At 45.6% G+C, this 16134-nt stretch overlaps 4 protein-coding genes and 2 non-coding genes across 12 annotated transcripts; 1 reads left to right on the plus strand and 5 right to left on the minus strand.

The window, feature by feature from the left end:
• Nucleotides 1-33: 33 nt before the first annotated feature.
• Srrm234 (Serine-arginine repetitive matrix 2/3/4) lies at nucleotides 34-11204 on the minus strand. 7 transcript variants are annotated; one of them, XM_017234493.3, is made up of 11 exons: nucleotides 10961-11204; nucleotides 10556-10878; nucleotides 9910-10011; nucleotides 7739-8407; nucleotides 7279-7644; nucleotides 7152-7214; nucleotides 5793-5928; nucleotides 4478-4548; nucleotides 1268-4420; nucleotides 996-1208; nucleotides 34-496 (listed from the first exon to the last, which is right to left on the minus strand). In XM_017234493.3, exons 2-11 carry the CDS (start codon nucleotides 10792-10794, stop codon nucleotides 328-330), a joined length of 5181 nt encoding a protein of 1726 aa, XP_017089982.2. In that variant the 5' UTR covers nucleotides 10795-10878; nucleotides 10961-11204; the 3' UTR covers nucleotides 34-327. The 7 variants fall into 7 exon arrangements, with proteins under 7 accessions (XP_017089982.2, XP_070136259.1, XP_070136256.1 ...); XM_070280158.1 differs by lacking the exons at nucleotides 34-496; nucleotides 7739-8407 and adding an exon at nucleotides 648-901 and having other exon boundaries at nucleotides 1268-1458; nucleotides 2413-4420; nucleotides 10961-11187; XM_070280155.1 differs by lacking the exons at nucleotides 34-496; nucleotides 7739-8407 and adding an exon at nucleotides 648-901 and having other exon boundaries at nucleotides 10961-11196.
• Nucleotides 11205-11313: 109 nt separating this feature from the next.
• Nucleotides 11314-12417, plus strand: LOC108120734 (splicing factor C9orf78). The gene is made up of 3 exons (XM_017234497.3): nucleotides 11314-11502; nucleotides 11556-12169; nucleotides 12226-12417. The coding sequence occupies exons 1-3, from the start codon at nucleotides 11387-11389 to the stop codon at nucleotides 12378-12380; spliced, it is 885 nt and encodes a 294-aa protein (XP_017089986.2). The 5' UTR covers nucleotides 11314-11386; the 3' UTR covers nucleotides 12381-12417.
• A 132-nt stretch (nucleotides 12418-12549) lies between these two features.
• LOC122320976 (small nucleolar RNA Me28S-Am2634) lies at nucleotides 12550-12646 on the minus strand. The gene has a single exon (XR_006245920.1). It is a non-coding gene; the product is annotated as a small nucleolar RNA Me28S-Am2634 (small nucleolar RNA).
• A 138-nt stretch (nucleotides 12647-12784) lies between these two features.
• Nucleotides 12785-12882, minus strand: LOC122320977 (small nucleolar RNA Me28S-Am2634). The gene has a single exon (XR_006245921.1). It is a non-coding gene; the product is annotated as a small nucleolar RNA Me28S-Am2634 (small nucleolar RNA).
• Nucleotides 12883-13098: 216 nt separating this feature from the next.
• Nucleotides 13099-14582, minus strand: RpL23A (ribosomal protein L23A). The gene is made up of 3 exons (XM_017234498.3): nucleotides 14457-14582; nucleotides 13701-14107; nucleotides 13099-13641 (listed from the first exon to the last, which is right to left on the minus strand). Exons 1-3 carry the CDS (start codon nucleotides 14485-14487, stop codon nucleotides 13252-13254), a joined length of 828 nt encoding a protein of 275 aa, XP_017089987.2. The 5' UTR covers nucleotides 14488-14582; the 3' UTR covers nucleotides 13099-13251.
• A 149-nt stretch (nucleotides 14583-14731) lies between these two features.
• On the minus strand, nucleotides 14732-16109 carry RabX5 (RAS oncogene family member RabX5). Its single transcript, XM_017234406.3, has 5 exons — nucleotides 15612-16109; nucleotides 15389-15555; nucleotides 15197-15330; nucleotides 14915-15140; nucleotides 14732-14857 (listed from the first exon to the last, which is right to left on the minus strand). The coding sequence occupies exons 1-5, from the start codon at nucleotides 15857-15859 to the stop codon at nucleotides 14799-14801; spliced, it is 834 nt and encodes a 277-aa protein (XP_017089895.2). The 5' UTR covers nucleotides 15860-16109; the 3' UTR covers nucleotides 14732-14798.
• Nucleotides 16110-16134: the final 25 nt, after the last annotated feature.

Here is a 16134-nt window from a genome sequence, read left to right on the forward strand (position 1 = left end):
GTAACTGGCAGCCAACCTTTGAAAGACCAACTCTTAGAGATTGCAACAAATGATGTATTTAATTTAAAAGGCAGCTTAAAACTAGCAAATAATCGATCAAAGGCCTACAAACGAGTATAGTGACTAGAATATACGATGTAGTATAATTTCGCTAGTAAATTCATGGGAATGTGGGTTGGCGGCGACGGGCTTAGGACTAGAGGAATGTGTAAACAAATTCAATGCGACATAACAACTATCTTAGGCTTAGAGTAGGGATAACGGCCAGTTTAGGGAGGATTACTCTCAGGGCTCGCCGCACATTTTGCGCAGCGACGCGGTTAACACTCAGAAGGCTGCCATCGAGGGGCTCCGGCTGGATCGAAGGGGCGCGCATATGGGCGTGGCCGGGCTGCTGGCGCGACTGAAGCAGCTGGAGCAACAGCTGGAGGCATCCTCCAGCTCGACGCCTTCCCCACCCGCCTTGTGATGATACGGAATGGGTCGCTTCCGTGCGCTGAAAAATATAATTTTTTATTGATTTTGAAAATATATACTGGGGCGTGGAATTCCAATCATCAACTTATATAACTCACCAACTGAAAAGATCATTCAACACAAAATGGGCTAAAAATCAAGAAAATAAAATCTTAAAAACACTACGCTGCTGGTGAGGTTACAAAATTTATTGGCGGCTTGGCTAAAGTTAAAAAAATAAGAGTTTAAAAAAAGCACACAAAAATAAATAATATTGTGATGGTTAAACTTATTTGTGAAAATCGGAAGTATATCCTGAGAGCTTGCTGGAAAAAAGAAAACTTTGTAAAATAATAAAAAGAGTTACATTTAACTTAGAGGTAAGTTGGAAATCAAACGAATAATGGCTACCAACTAGCGTCTGGAGTTTCGCGGGGATCGACGGCTACGAAAAGAAATTAAAACAAGAAATCGGTAAATTAAATTAAATAAATTAAGATAAAAAAAAAATTCAAGTCAGTTGTCCGTCGGGTAACTACCTCGTTATGCGTCTTCTGTCTAGAAAACTGGGCGAGCCGCGTCGTCTCGGTATCGAGGGTGAGCGTGAACCGGACTGCGATGATGCCGAGCCACTGCCGGAGGAGGAGCTACCGGAGCTGCTGTGCGAGGAGCAGCTGGAGCGCGATGAATGCGAGCCGGAGCGAGAGCGGGAGCTGCGCGAGCCACTGCGACTGCTGGAAGAGCTGTAGCGTCTGAAAGGATGTGGTATTGTTACTAAGATGCTTTTCGAAAGAGTGAAAATAAGACTTACGATCTCGAGCGGCTGGAGGAGCGATGGTGGTGCCGTTTACTGCGGCTATGGCTCCGGCTGCGTGTCCGACTTCGGCGCTCGCGACTTCTGCTCCTCCGTGCTGCACTCTCGGCCGCCGCCACAGTGGCGGTGGACACCTTGGAGACGATGGCATCCACCAGAGAGCTGTCCGCCAGTGCTGCTACCAGGGGCTGTGGATCGTGAATTTTGAAGGGCTTAATAACGATTTTCGGTTTCTGTTGATGCGAATGCTGATGTGAGTGATGGTGATAGCTAATACTATTGGCGGCCACAGCCGCTGCCGCAGCCGCCGCGTTAAAGCTGATGGGACCACCGCGCGGTGGGTGTCCGAGCAGCGGTGCACCTGGCCCTCCCACGGCTACCCCTGCTCCGGTCAGCGATAGTAAGCCTGGATGGCGCGGCCCGCCGTGCCCGAACAGCGCTGGATTGTAGACCAGTCCGCGCAACTGCTGCTGCTGGAGACTGTGCTGGTGATTCTTGCAGATGTTGTAGTGGGTGGCGGTTAGCAGGGGACCGTGGTTGAGCCGGTTGGTGGTGCGGTTGTAGGTGCCCGGGGTGCCCGCCAGAAAGGGCAGCATTCCCGGATTGCGTTCGCCGCCACCAGCACCGCCGCCACTGCTGTTAGTATTGCTGTTTGGATTCGAATGGGGGATACCACCACCACATGCATGAGGGTTAGTACTATGTCTACTGTTAGGATTATTATTCAGCGTCCGGTTGTGGAAGATGCGCTTCCCGCCGGGCTGCATCTGCTGGTGGTGCAGGTGGTGCTGTGGAGGAGGTCTGCCGCCGTGGTGGTGCAGGTGGATCTTATGACTGAAACCCTGAACTGTCGGACTCTTGGCCTCGCCATTCGCCGCCACAAGGGGCGTCTTGCAAATGGGCGGTGTGCTGGCGTCCCTTTTCTTCATTGGCGACTCCTCCACAGACACATGATTCCGTTCCGGATGTGGCCGAGGTTCTGGATTTGGCAGCAATGGCTGCTCCTTGCGCGGTGCCACATCCTGCGGCAGAGCAGCCGCTATGGTCGGTGGTGGGTTAATCAAAGCGGTCACGTTGTTAGCAACAAGGAATTCGTTTAGCGAGTTACGTTTGTTAGCCGTCACCTGGTCGCTGCCACTTACTTCGTTGCCATCGGATCGCCCAGAGGGGTCCTTTTCCATTGTCCTGATCTTCTGCTTGGCCTTGGCCGCAATGCCAGACTTTAGTTGCTCCAGCATCTTGAGCTCCTGCAGTTCCTCCCGATCTCGCCGGCTCTGCTGGAACTCTTCCAGAGCGACCCCGTCAACCCCGCCACCATTTTCGTTATCGCTTCCGTCGTCACTCTGCGCTCGCAGGCGGACCACGGGCGCTGGTTTTACTGTCGGGCCATCCCGGGACTTTTTCTTGTCGTGGCCTAGGATATCTTGGTAGCGCTCTGGATGCCTTTCAGCCGGCGAGTAGCGCAGCTCCGAGGAAGACGATCGTGAGCGGCGCCTTGCTGGCTTGGGACTCGGAGTGCCAACCTTGCTCTTTGGCTTGGACTTCGAGGGAGAACCGGAACGTTCCCTCTTCACGCTTGACCTCTTGGGAGTGGCTTCCTTCTTGATCTCCCTGGTTTCGGGTGTATGACTCTTCTTTCGTTGTTTTTTGGGTGATGGGCGTTTGGGAGATGGCGTCCTAGAGGCAGAGGAGTCGCTACTGGAATCAGAGCCCGAGTCCGAACTGGAGCTGGACTCTGCCCTTTGGCGCTTTGTCTGCTCCAAGGCCACCATCACCGACTTGGTGCCCAAGATGTCATTCACCGTGTCCTCGGCCGCCTTAAATGGATTAAAGGCTGGAGGCGCCGCGGCTTTCTTGGGCGGCACCTCTGGGGAATGAGCTTGCGACCGAGATCGCTTGGGCTCATCATCTCGCTTCCTGCTAGCTTCCTTGGATCGCGAGCGTTGTCGGCGTTCAGTTTTCTTCGTAGGACTCCGATCCTTGGAGGATTTTGTGGACCGAGCATCCTTGACTTGGCGGTCTTTGGAAAGTTGCCTCTCCTTGGAGCGTCTTCTCTCATTGGAAGATTGGCGGTCCTTGGAGCGCCTTCTCTTTATTTCCTTGGAGCGGTGTCGCTCTTTAGAGGGAGAACGGGCTTTTGGTTTTTCGCGTTCTTTCTCGGGGGATCTTTTCCGGTCGCGTTCCTTCTCGGGGGATCTTTTCCGGTCCCGTTCCTTCTCGGGGGATCTTTTCCGATCGCGTTCTTTCTCGGGAGATCTTTTCCGGTCGCGTTCCTTCTCTACGGATCTTTTCCGATCGCGTTCCCTCTCTACGGATCTTTTTCGGTCACGTTCCTTCTCCACGGATCGTTTCCGGTCACGTTCCTTCTCTACGGATCTTTTCCGGTCACGTTCCTTCTCCACGGATCGTTTCCGGTCACGTTCCTTCTCTACGGATCTTTTTCGTTCACGTTCTTTCTCTACGGATCTTTTCCGTTCACGTTCCTTCTCTACGGATCTTTTCCGCTCACGTTCCCTTTGCGGAGATTTCCTACGTTCACGACGTTCCTTTTCTACGGATGTCTTACGGTCACGTTCTTTCTCCACATTTCTTTTACGGTCTCGTTCCTTCTCCACAGACCTTCTACGCTCACTGTCCTTTTCTATAGAGCGCCTTCGCCCACTGTCCTTTTCGACAGAGCGCCTTCGCTCCGGTTCCTTCTCTACGGAGCGCCTTCGTTCACGTTCCTTCGATCGCCGTCGTTCCTTGGACTTTTCCCTCCTTTTTTCAACAGATTGCTTCTTGTCCTTGGATCTATGTTTTTCTCTGGAGCGCTGCCTGTCCTTAGACCTTTGTCTTTCCTTCGATCTGTGCCTGTCCTTTGATCTCTGCCGCTCCTTAGAGCGCTGTCTTTCTTTGGACCGATGCCTGTCTTTGGAGGGTTCTCGACCGCTTTCCGGCTCTTTGCGCGGTGGAGTAGCCGCTGATCGGTCTCGGGACTTGTGGCGTCTACTGTCGACCGATGATTCAATGGGCCTGGATTTAATGTCCTTTCGCCGTTCCCGAGAACGGCTGCGGAAGGGATTGCCCTGCTGAGCGACAGCATCGCTGGCCTTTGAGTTGTTTTCTTCTCGGTGTTTTCCGGATTTCTTCACCTTCCGCGACGGAGATCTAAAATCATTCTCATTAGGATAAGAGTAACACACTTAAGATTGGAAAAGTACTTACATAGAGCGGTCCGAATCCAAGGAGCTGGCACGGGCGTGTGACTTCTTTCTGGACTTCTTGTCGCGCTTTCTCTGCATAATAGAAGAAGGTCGAGTGTTACAGGACTGTCAGATAGGCAGCAAGGAGGACTTGCTAAGAGTCTAACTGTTAGCAGTAATGGCAAACATTTCATTCGATATGGAATGGAAGACGTAAGATTCGAGTTTGGTGCTTAAAATTTTGCGGCGTTTCTCTTGGCAAGCATTCTCTCTAGGTCTGCTAAACTATGTATAGTAATATATATTCTTTTCATCAGTCATTGTGGATTTATACACGAGTTTTCGATTCACTTCAGACAATATTTTGAAAGAGTGTTCTTGCAGCAGTTGGTAGCTTAAATAAAACAAATGAAAGTACTTACAAAACTACTAGAGAGCCATTGAAAGCTATCCTATATTAATGAAGCGCCAGGGGTTTTTGTAAACAAAATATAAAGTTCTTTTTGATTCTTGATATCACTTAGATTTTAGTTAAATTTTGATTTGGGTAGGAGATCTACGTGTTACTAAAAATTGTTACGAATTTGAAGGAGGTTTCCAAATAAATTAAGTGGCTACTCATAATTATTTAATTTAGTTTAGATCTGTGAGATAATTTTAGATGTGAGTAGACACCACGTTTTCTAAGCAACTATTCAAAATTATAAAAACCAAAATTATTAGAAATAGAAAATAATAATATTAAACTAGATTGTGAATGCGTTTGAAGCCTTTTTACCTTTTACAATATTTGTGGGTGATTTTTTTTGATAATTTTGTTTGTTTACTAATAGTATTTATAGAGGTAGGAGGTTTTATAATTGGCGGTTATTTGTTATTTTGTCAATCGTTATTATTGAATGTTTCATTTGGTGGAAAAAGAAGTAAATAAGCAAGAGAAGAAATGGCGTATGTTTAATATTTGGTGAACAATAGAAACAACGAAACGATAAGTCAAACGAGTTATCATCATATACAGGTAATAATATATATAGAATCATAAGTTAATATATAGAGAGAGAGGCTTTACTTCCACTTGGACTGGATTGGGCCGTAATTAGACATTGGATGAGTCGTACAATATATATATAAAGGAATAGATATAGGCATATGTTACAAAGTTATGTGAGCATCAGATTGGATGGTGTAGTCTCCATGGAACATGCACATACTTCCGGGGGGGACTTTTGATTTTGCTCCGATCCCGATCCCAATTCTCCCCGGATATCCGATAGGTTGGGTGCAACGGTTTTCACTTTTGCTTATGGTTCTATCTATGGGTTATAGCTCTTGCATACCTTGTCCTTTTTAGCCTTCTTTTTGGCCCGACGATCCTCGTCACTGCTGCCAGCATCCTCGTCCTCAGTGTCCTTGTCGCTGTCCCGATCGCCATCGCTGTGCCGACGCTTGCGAGACTTTTTCTTCTTCGCCTTACTGCAAGTAGAATGAGAAGCCAGGATGAGTGTCGATAGATCCTGCCTAGGGAATGTGGCGTGGTGGCTGAGGAGAGCGTGTTTATTATTTGTGCTTGCTACAACACACAGATCAGACAAGGCGCCCTCAGCTGTCCTTAGCTCGAGCGAGCTCCAAATTACTGGTTTAGCAGCAAAAGTATAAATAGGTTTACTTGTGGTTCAGTGCTTTACCTTCATCGAAAACTGCGCAAATTGCATTGTCTTAACATTATAGAAGGTAATCATAACAATAGAAAGAAAGATGAGAAAGTAATTCGCTTTTAATTTTTGCAAAAACACAGAAAGACCTCTTAAACTTTATCGTATTGTATTGTATCGTATCGTTATGTTAAAGATTCTGATAAGGTAGTAGTAGTTCTTTAACTTGTTTTTGGATTTTTTGGTTTATAGTAGTGTGTTGCAATGATGTTTCTATGGTTTAATCTATGATGTAGAATCGAATTATTACTTACCGCCGGGCAAAAGTTTTGAGAGAAATGTGAATGGACAAATTGTGGGGAAAGAGTATCGATCAGTTTCGGTTACATTTGGGTTGAATGTATGGGGTATTCTATGTACTGGGATTGGGGGAGTGTGTGACTAGTAGGATACTGGATACATACAACCCTCTACTCACTCTCTCGCTGCACACGGTTTCATAAATAAAAGATTGTCTTTGCAAGTGTTAGGATAACGAAAGTATATATATATTGCAGAAAGGCATTTGAAACATTTGGTTTTATTTGTTTGTTCAGTTTTGGTTTTTGTGTTTTTAGGTTTTGTTGGATTCACTTGATTGGATTGGTTCTTATAGTGGGTGTTGGTAAGTGGTACGAGTGGCTGCTCGGTTAAAACTAAGTTTAAGTCATTTGTACATAACTTTTCGCTTCTTTTTACTTTCTTTCTCATATGAGTCCCTTTTGTGGTTTCAAATGCAATGTAAAAGAAGGAGTAGAGACGAAAAACAAAATGTATTAAGCAGTTGATTGATAGTTACAAGTTTCATTGGTATTGTCACGCTCTAAGCGAATGTGTGTTTACATTTTACTATGTATTTATGTATATGGTATGATAAGGAAATACCGAACCGAAGAAACTAAAAACTCATGACTGTATTATAGTTTAAGGAGCAAAACGAAAATCAAACACAGATTGCTACGATTGTTGGAGGCTGGAGGATGGGGGTACCGGACCAGGGCTTACCTCTCTTTCTTATGTTTCTTTGATTTCTTCTTTTTCTCCTTTTTGCGGTCAGGACTGGCCGAACTGAAAGGCAAAGAGTTCAGGGATTTAATCGAGATAGCTCATAGGGATATATCGCAACACTCACCTCTCTCTGGCGCGCTTCTTGCGCTTCTTCTTATCGGACTTGGAGCCATGATCGCGCTCATCGTCGCTGTTCTTGGCCACCTCGCTGCCCTCACGGTCGCGTGATGGTGTGCGCACAAGGGCGTACCTCTTGCCCGTCTCCTTGTCCTTGCCCGCAGCTTGGGCGGCTGCCGCCGCCGCAGCCAGGCTTTCGCGCTGGTCGTCCAGTGCCTTTTGGATAGCCACGCCTTTGGCCAGGTCCTCCTTTGCCTTACGGTCGACGTCGAAGCTCGTGCCCTCCACAAAGTACTCGGAAATGTTGAAAGCCTCACGCAGCTTGGCGTTTTTCTGCTGTTGTGCCTCGGCTATCTGATGTGTGTCACGGGCGCTGAAAGACCAAAGCATACGAATATTATTAGAAAATCAAAGAAATATAAACAGAGAGAGAAAGAAAAGCGTGGATCCTATTTCGCGTTGGCTACCTCAGCAGGGTTTCCAGCAGGCTGCTGGAGGAGTGCTTGAGAAGCTCAAGCAACACCCTCCCAGCCGCCGGCAGTTCACGCTGGATTAAGTGCTCAGCTGTTCGTGGCGGGCCGGTCTCTTGTATCATCGGCAATGCCGGTTCCGGGTCCAGAATCCCCGAGTCATTTTGCTGGCAAGCGCATGCGCAGTCTTTGGGATTCCTCCTGGAAACTGCTGGTCGCCTGTTCTTGTTGGCGCCGCTTGCCAACGCCGGCCGCAAGGGCTTAAACTTCCTGGCCACGGCCGCATAGTTGAGGGTGTGGGCGGTGGCGGTGAGCCGGAAGCTCTCATACTTTGTCAGGCACTTCCTATTGTCGTGCTGGAAGTAGGGGGCCTTGCACTTCTTGCCCACGCTGCTCCCGGCTTTGGCTTTGACGGCGGGCGGACGGGGACTGGTTGGGTTGGTTGTAGGATTCGAGGGGGCAGTGGGTTGGGCTGCTAGTTTGGAGGTGCGGGTGACTGCGTGACCTGCGCGTTTGCGTCGCTTGCGGCGTTGCTTCAATTTCACCACCTGAACTGTGGTGGCTGCCGTCGTTGTTGTTGTGGTTGCGGTGGCCACTGTCGAGGCACCTACTGTGGAGCCAGCTGCTGCCGTAGCCATTGATGTGGATGTGGCTATCGTGGTGTTGCTGTAGATCTCGGAGGACAGCATTTTGGATTATATTTCGATTATAAACGCGATTATATAGATTATTTTTAATATATTTTGGTCATTCAACTTGAATTGAATTTTTAAACGAAGTTATATTTTATTTTCACTATTTTTAATATTATATGTAATTCTTTTTTATATTTTAATAAATTTTTTATCAGGGAAGACCATGAATTCAATTTTATTTTCACTTTCCAAAAGGAATACCGAGTTATTTTATAAAAATTATCTAATTTCCACAAGGAAGACAGTGGATTATAATATATAGTTATGTTTATCCATCCATTTGGAAGACAGTGTATCAAAAGATAATTTATATGTTTTAGTTATATAAAAATATATATATTTTTTATGATTCTGGAAGACTTTGGATTGTTTTTTCTTTTACTTTCACTTTCAACTACATAGTAGATGTTTTTTTTACATTATATTCCATTTTTTCTTATCACTCCGGAAGACGTTGGATAACTTGTAGAAAACATTGGATTTCAAGACGAAATACTCCGCTTTTGCAACTTGGCGCACTTGCTTACTCGACTACTATTCTTAAACTAATTAATTTCTAGGATTGGAAGACTTATTTAGTGATTTGTTGCATTTGTTCGTTGGTACTCAGGTATCAAGTTTGCATTTGGCTCTTTGCTTTGGCTGCCTTGATACCATTTTAATGGGGCTCCATTATTACTACTTGCAACAACCACTAGAATAGTACGAGAAACGATATGAGCCCTTAATCCACGGCAGCACGGCAGCGTGTGCCAAAGCTGACTTAAGGGTGGCTCGCGGGCGGCCATAAGCCACCACCGCCTCAACCATCGCTTTCACCGATGCGAGCAGGTTTTCCTTCAGTGGGTGCATTTTGGATTGCTTAGCCACCTCTCCTTTGGCACACTTGAAGGGCTGCCTCTCCGATGTTTATATCATATATGCATATATATTTTCTTCTATGAATAGGCGGCTGGTGGCTATATTTTCGATTGCCCAGATCGTCATGGGGCCAGTATTGATTTTTCCATCGTGTTTCCAGCGGCTATCAGAGGCCAACCCAACCGTCCTTCCGCCCGAACGCCATGGCCGTGACTGCAATCGCCGCAGTCCTTATCAAGGACGCCTTAGACCGTTGTTCTAGAGGACACTAATTGGGTTTATTTTCCTTTTGTATGTTTTCTAATTTAACTTCTACGAAACGATTCCTGAGATGCTTTTACTTTGGAAGACTTGAAGTGACTGAAAGCCGAGCGCATCCCGGAAAATCTTTGCAGCAGCTTTTTCTCTACCACTCGGTGCTTTTGATTGGCCGTCCTTGCAGGGGGGGAGTGTGTGGGTGTGTGCGCGCATGAGTGCGGTCTACAGCTGTCGGGTGCTGGCCGAGATTCCAACCAGGCCTTGCCGACGATTTGTTTAAGGGTTTATTGATTTGTCCAATGGTCGCACGCTTTTCTTTTAAAATTACATAAGCCATTAACATGATGTACTTACGCTACGCGTCCGAATTCATCCTTGGCCAGATCGGTTTTGCCTTGGCCTATCAACTTCTGCCGGAACGAGTCCACAAGCGACTTGATCTCCTCGGGTGTGCGTCTGTGAATATTTAATTAGCGATTAGCAAATAGTTTATTTTAACGATCGTTTACAAGCCAACCTTTTAGACAAGTTATTAAAATTATTTATATTTTACGAGGTTTCCAGGGATTTTAAAACTTAGCTTAGCTTAGCTTAGACTAAAATCTTGACTAGGAAATGCTTGATTTTTTTGTCCGCCCGGACATGCGGATGTCGTTCACACAAAATAATCTCTACAACTGAAATGCACTTTTTTTCACCACCAGCAGCCCAGTGCGGGCCACCGGAAGAGTGCTCACATGTGTCGCCAGTGGGCGGAGAGCTTAAGGGTGGCTCACCAGTGGGCTGGGGGTTGTTCACTGTTCATTTCAACTCGGCGCGTGTGCGTCCGTCACTCTCTCATTCGCCGAGAGGAGCTGCTACCAGGCGCCAACGTAAACAGAGCGAACAACAACATAAACAGCGCACGAGGCAACAGACAGTCGACCCGAACCGGCATTATATAACCAAGGATTGCAATTACAGACGTTCCAATGTCCCCTTTTTTCCGCAAACAGCTTACCCTTCTTTCTCGAGAAGCTCCTCATACTCGAGGCACTTGACTTCGATTTTGCGCTTGCGATCGTGGTCGAGGATTTCCTTGTTGGGCGGCCGGTTAAGCTGGGCGTCCAGTTTTTTTGTGTCGTCCTCGGCGCGGTAATCCTTCTCCTTCTTTCCCGGCCTCACGAATGCCCAATTACGCTGCACGTGACCGTTGGTCCCGGAGCCACGGGGAGTGTTTAGTCCGATCCCGTTGTACATGTTGTGGGATTGGTGATTTCCTTGGATCCCAGTTAGTCCATTAACGCCTCTTTGGGGTCACTTGATATCTCCCCTTTTCCAACGCTGCAATTTCACAAGTTAAAATCGATTGTTGGGCAGAGTTGGCACTGACTGATAGCCATGCGTTGCCTGTAGCTCTTCTTACCTTGGCTCTAGCTCCTGCAGCGCCGTTGGTAAAGCGCAAGAAACTTATATCCTAAATAGTTTCCCCAAAAATTTCCTAGTGTGCGAAATTCCTGCTGCAAAAGAATGCCGCTTCTTTATAGTGATGGGAAGATGCAGAAATCGATGCAGTTGGCGGAGTTGCCACTGGTATCAATAAAACTGATTTTTTTAATATATAAGTAGTTTACATAAAACAAAACGTTTAAAATGTATTGATTTTATTCTTCAGTTAATGATATTGTGTATTAAAATACGAATTTCATACAATATACATTGTTTTTTCTGTTTCTTGCTCATTTTTGCAATCCTGTTCAACACTGTGTTCGATAACGATAACGATAAGAGTTCCTGCCAAACAAACATTTATTTATTTCATTATTTATTCAAAAATTAGAATAACATAAATATGAGCGACTCCGAAGAAGCCAAAGCCGACGACACCAAGAAAGTTGTGTTCAAAAAATCCTCCCGCAAAAACCTCAGGCAGCGGAAAAACTCGGACGATGGGGAAAAGGAGGAACAGTAAGCTATCCAAAATATAAACAATGCAATATTTATAAAATCCCATTTTTTAGGATAACTCTCGAAGAGATCAAAGAACGCCAGCGACTGCGACAGCGGCCCAATGGCGTTAGCCTGGTGGGGCTCGCGCTGGGAAAGAAAATGGCCCCCGAGGAGGAGCTGGCCATCAAGGATCCCTTCAACGTGAAGACCGGAGGTCTGGTCAACATGCAACAGTTGAAATCAGGCAAGATGAAGGAGGCGGACGATGCCTATGACGTCGGAATTGGAACCCAGTTCTCGGCGGAGACAAACAAGCGCGACGAAGACGAGGAGATGATGAAGTACATTGAGCAGGAGCTGCAGAAGCGCAAGAGAGGAGGCACTGACGCTTCAGCGGCGGAAGATGATGATGTAAACAAGTACCTAACGCCGGAGGACGCAGCCCTCTATGCTCTGCCAGACCATCTGAGGCAATCGTCTTCTCACCGATCCGAAGAGATGTTGTCCAACCAGATGCTTAACGGTATACCCGAGGTGGACCTGGGCATCCAGGCCAAGATACGAAACATCGAGGCCACCGAGGACGCCAAACAGAAGCTACTGCAGGATGCCAAGAACAAAAAGGACGGACCATCCCAGTTTGTGCCCACAAATATGGCTGTAAACTTTATGCAACACAATAGATGTATGTCGAATCCAAATACGATCTTCCGATATCCTTTAATCTCAAATTATTTCCAGTCAACATCGAGGACAACAGCGAGCAGAAGAGACGCAAGCGGGAGGACAAAGAGGGTAACAAGTCAGCGCAGCACCAAACCAATCCCAATGGTGTCAAGCGGGCGACTGATGATTATCATTATGATAAGTTTAGAAAACAATTCCGTAGATATTAAATGTTTCGAGTTATAAGTAATAAAAGTTTTATATTTATTTGTAATTCTTTATTTATAAAAAATTGTTTAATATGTTTTAAACAAGAATATTGATAGACACCATGGCATAACCTGTAATAAAAGAAGATACAATTAGTTTCATTTTATAAAAAAAATCAACTTTTTAGTTGAAATAAATATCAGTGGGAGATAAAATTGATTTCAAAGCAACGAATGACTGAAGCTCAATGAGATTCCTTCTAAAAAAATCATCATAAAGAAAGCTAGAATATTAAAAATTTAAATAAAGTTATACACACCTTTTGGGAAGTTACTTTGAATTGGTCACGATTTTTAGAAACTCTGAAAAGATTAAGAAACATAGATTAGAAAATCTTATTTTAAATAAAACCAAAAAATTTGGATGATTTAAAATCAGTGGGAGATTAAGTTAATTTCAAAGCAACGAATGACTGAAGCTCAATGAGATTCCTTCATAAATATATCATCAGATGAAGAATTCTATTAAAAAAAATCAAATATTTTTTAATTACCTTGATTTCCTGTGAGTTTAAACTTCCAATCAATGTCGCAAGTGTTAAGATCTGAAAGAAAGAAATATTAGTTTTAAAGTTGATTAATTTTCTTGTATTTAACTCACCTTTTTCTGAAGAAAATATAAAATTTAAATCTGAAATAAAAGTAAAATAAAACCCACCCAAAATCAAATACTTATCGCTTAGTTTTTGAGTGGTTTTTATTATACCCAGACAACTTTGAAACGTTCATCCTCGCTCTAACGTGTCAGCTTAGCAATTACTTTGTTTATAGAAAAAATTTCTACATAGAAGATGCAGAACGCGACGCACATTCCATACATCACTGTCACCGCTTATATGATGCCGATCTTGTTGGCAATGTCCAGGGCATCGTAGTCGCGCGCCAGGCGGACATAGGCCTTCTTCTGACCATCGGGGCGGATCAGCACATTGACCTTAGCCACCTTGATGTCGTACAGCTTGCGGACAGCGGCACGCACGTGGTTCTTGTTGGCGCGCAGGTGAGTCAGGAAGACCAGGGTGTTGTTGTCCTCAATCTTCTTCATGGCCGCCTCAGTGGTAAGCGGGTACTTGATGATGTTGTAGGCATCCATGCGGTTCCTGGTGGGCACAGACTTCCTGGGGTACTTGGGGTTCCTGGGCAGCTTCAGGGTTGTGGGCCGACGGAAGTGCACGTTGGTGCGAACCTTGCGGGTGCGGGTACCGAAAGCGCCCTTGATGATCTGTGAAAAAACTAAACATATTAGCAAAAATAAATAAATAAGGGGTCAGTGTTGAGTACCTTCTTCTGGACCTTCTTGGCGTTCAGCAGAGCCACAGCCTTGGCCTTGGCGGTTCCCTTGGTGGGCTTAGCGCCGGGCTTGACGCCCTTCTTGGCCTTGGCGGCCGCACGGGCCTTGGCGGACAGCTTGGCGAGGACCGACTGGGGCTTCTTGCCGGCAGCGATCTTCTTCTTGGCATCCTTAGCAGCCTTGGCCTTGGTAGCCACAGTCTTCTTCACCGCGGGCTTCTTGGCAGCTCCGGCAGCAGCAGCGGGCTTCTTGGCGGCAGCGGCTGGCTTCTTGGCAGGAGCAGCCTTCTTGGGGGCAGCAGCCGCAGGCTTGGCAGCGGCGGGAGCCTCCTTCTTGCCGGCAGCGGGAGCCGCGGCGGCAGCCTTCTTCTGCTCTGGCTTCTTGTCGCCAGGCTTGGCTGTAAACAGCAGATCAGAACAAAATTCACTTTAGTAAACATGGCAATATCAAAGTTAGGTTAGGTCGAATGATCAGCAATGCTTTATCACTTCCAGCTAGGTATTTCTCCCTTAAAATCACTTTTATTAACATTCCACTATTGTTTAATTATGCTGGCCAGCTCATTCACACATTTCGGTATCCAGACGCACGTGGCTCAAACATGGTCAACTATTTCAGCTAATTTTTGTCTTAAATCCATTATTCCCACGGCACATTTGTACACCAGCAGGTTCCCCTTTAATTCGCGTTGCATTTGCTGATCAATTCACTTAATTTTGGTCAGTTTTTGTATGAAAAACCCTTACCGGATTTCTCGGTTGGCTTTTTGGGTGGCATTTCTACGAGAAAAAGAAATGAAAAGGAAAACTGAGGGGCAGTTGTCAAAAAGCGGAAGCCGAATTTGACAGTTCTTGCGTCTAACAGCACGCTATTGCGGATTTAACAGCACTATTTTGCACTCTTAACAGTGCGCTCTGTTAAATGAAGATGACATTTAAAGTGCAACGATATGGCAGCACCATCTGTGTAAATTTTAAATTGTTGTAATTTTTTTCATTTAAAAATTTAAAAATCTTTTGTTGTTCGTTAAGTATTGTATTTATTTCAGGTGATAATAAAATTAACTTAAAGTTTAGAGGAAAGAACGCTTAACAAGCGCATCCACTTTTTTGAGTCGAGAAACGGCTACTGAAGAAGTTCCGTAAATCTGTAAATAACGATTTGGTTTTTAATTATTTTAAAACAAGTTTCATATTATACCAACCAAAAGATTGCGATTTAACTGGTGGTTGTGATGTTTCTTCCGTTTTTGTATCTTTAAGATTCTCCATTTCTTTTTTAACAGCGACTTCAAAGGCCATTCCGGCAATCCGTTGAAAAAGTTCCGTTATTTTGTATCCAGACCGGGCCGATACGGACCAATATTCCGCCTGAAGCTCGGCAGCTGCCACTCCAGCAAGACGCTCCATTCTCATGAACTCCTCCTTGGACTATTTAGATGGTTTAATTTTAAATTCATAGCTGGTTTAGGTATTAGACAACTTACCAAGAGATCTGCTTTTGTGCCCACTAGAAAAACCAAGGGTTTTTGGTTAACATTATAGTTGAGAGCGCTGGAGAGCCACTTCTTGGCCGATTCAAGGGTGTCCCTCTTGGTCATATCATAGGTTACTACGACCACTGAAAGCAGATATTATTCAGTATCAAGAATCTTAAAAAACCGTGCTACTTCACTTACCACTTGCGTTGCGGTAGTAAGCTCCTGCTATGCATTTAAATCGCTCCTGCCCTGCCGTGTCCCACATTTCCAGACTGTAGTTGTGACCCAGAATAGTAAAGTTTTCCAGTTCAAAGTCCACCCCAATAGTAGCCTTGTAATTTGATTGAAATCTGTCAAAACAGAATCTAAAAAGGAGAAATCTTTGATCTGTTTTTCAGTTATGGTTCAAGATATAACCTACCGATTGACAATGGCGGTTTTGCCGACGGAGCAGTCCCCCACGAAGATGACCTTGCAGGGCCGGAACTTCGGTTTACGTGGCGAGTCCAGGTGGTAGCGCACCGGCGGGGCAAAGTCCCGCTCCCGGCTGAGAGGTGTCTGGGCGGGACTGTAGGCGGGCGGCAGGTGGCGGATGTGGGTGCGGGGATCGTGCAAGACCACCGAGGGCGGCACGGGCAACAGCATATTCTGCCGCAGTACATGAGGCATTGTGAACGTCTGTGTTTCAACTAAACGTCTGACAATAAGGTGCTGGAACAGTCAGCAGAGTCGTCATAGCTTCCACCGCAAACCACAAACTTTGCGGGCGGCTACGGCTTGAACTTGGTGGCGATGATATGCTCAAGGTACTGGAAGTTACTTTACACCGTGTTTTGCATTTCAAATGCAGGTTATTGATAAGAAAGAGTTAGTTCCGATACGAAATAAAGGGCACAATGTGTCAAATAAGTTGACCTTCAATGTTTTGTTTATTTTTTTCCAAA

This window comes from Drosophila bipectinata, chromosome 3L, assembly GCF_030179905.1.
Source record: "Drosophila bipectinata strain 14024-0381.07 chromosome 3L, DbipHiC1v2, whole genome shotgun sequence".
NCBI lineage: Eukaryota > Metazoa > Arthropoda > Insecta > Diptera > Drosophilidae > Drosophila > Drosophila bipectinata.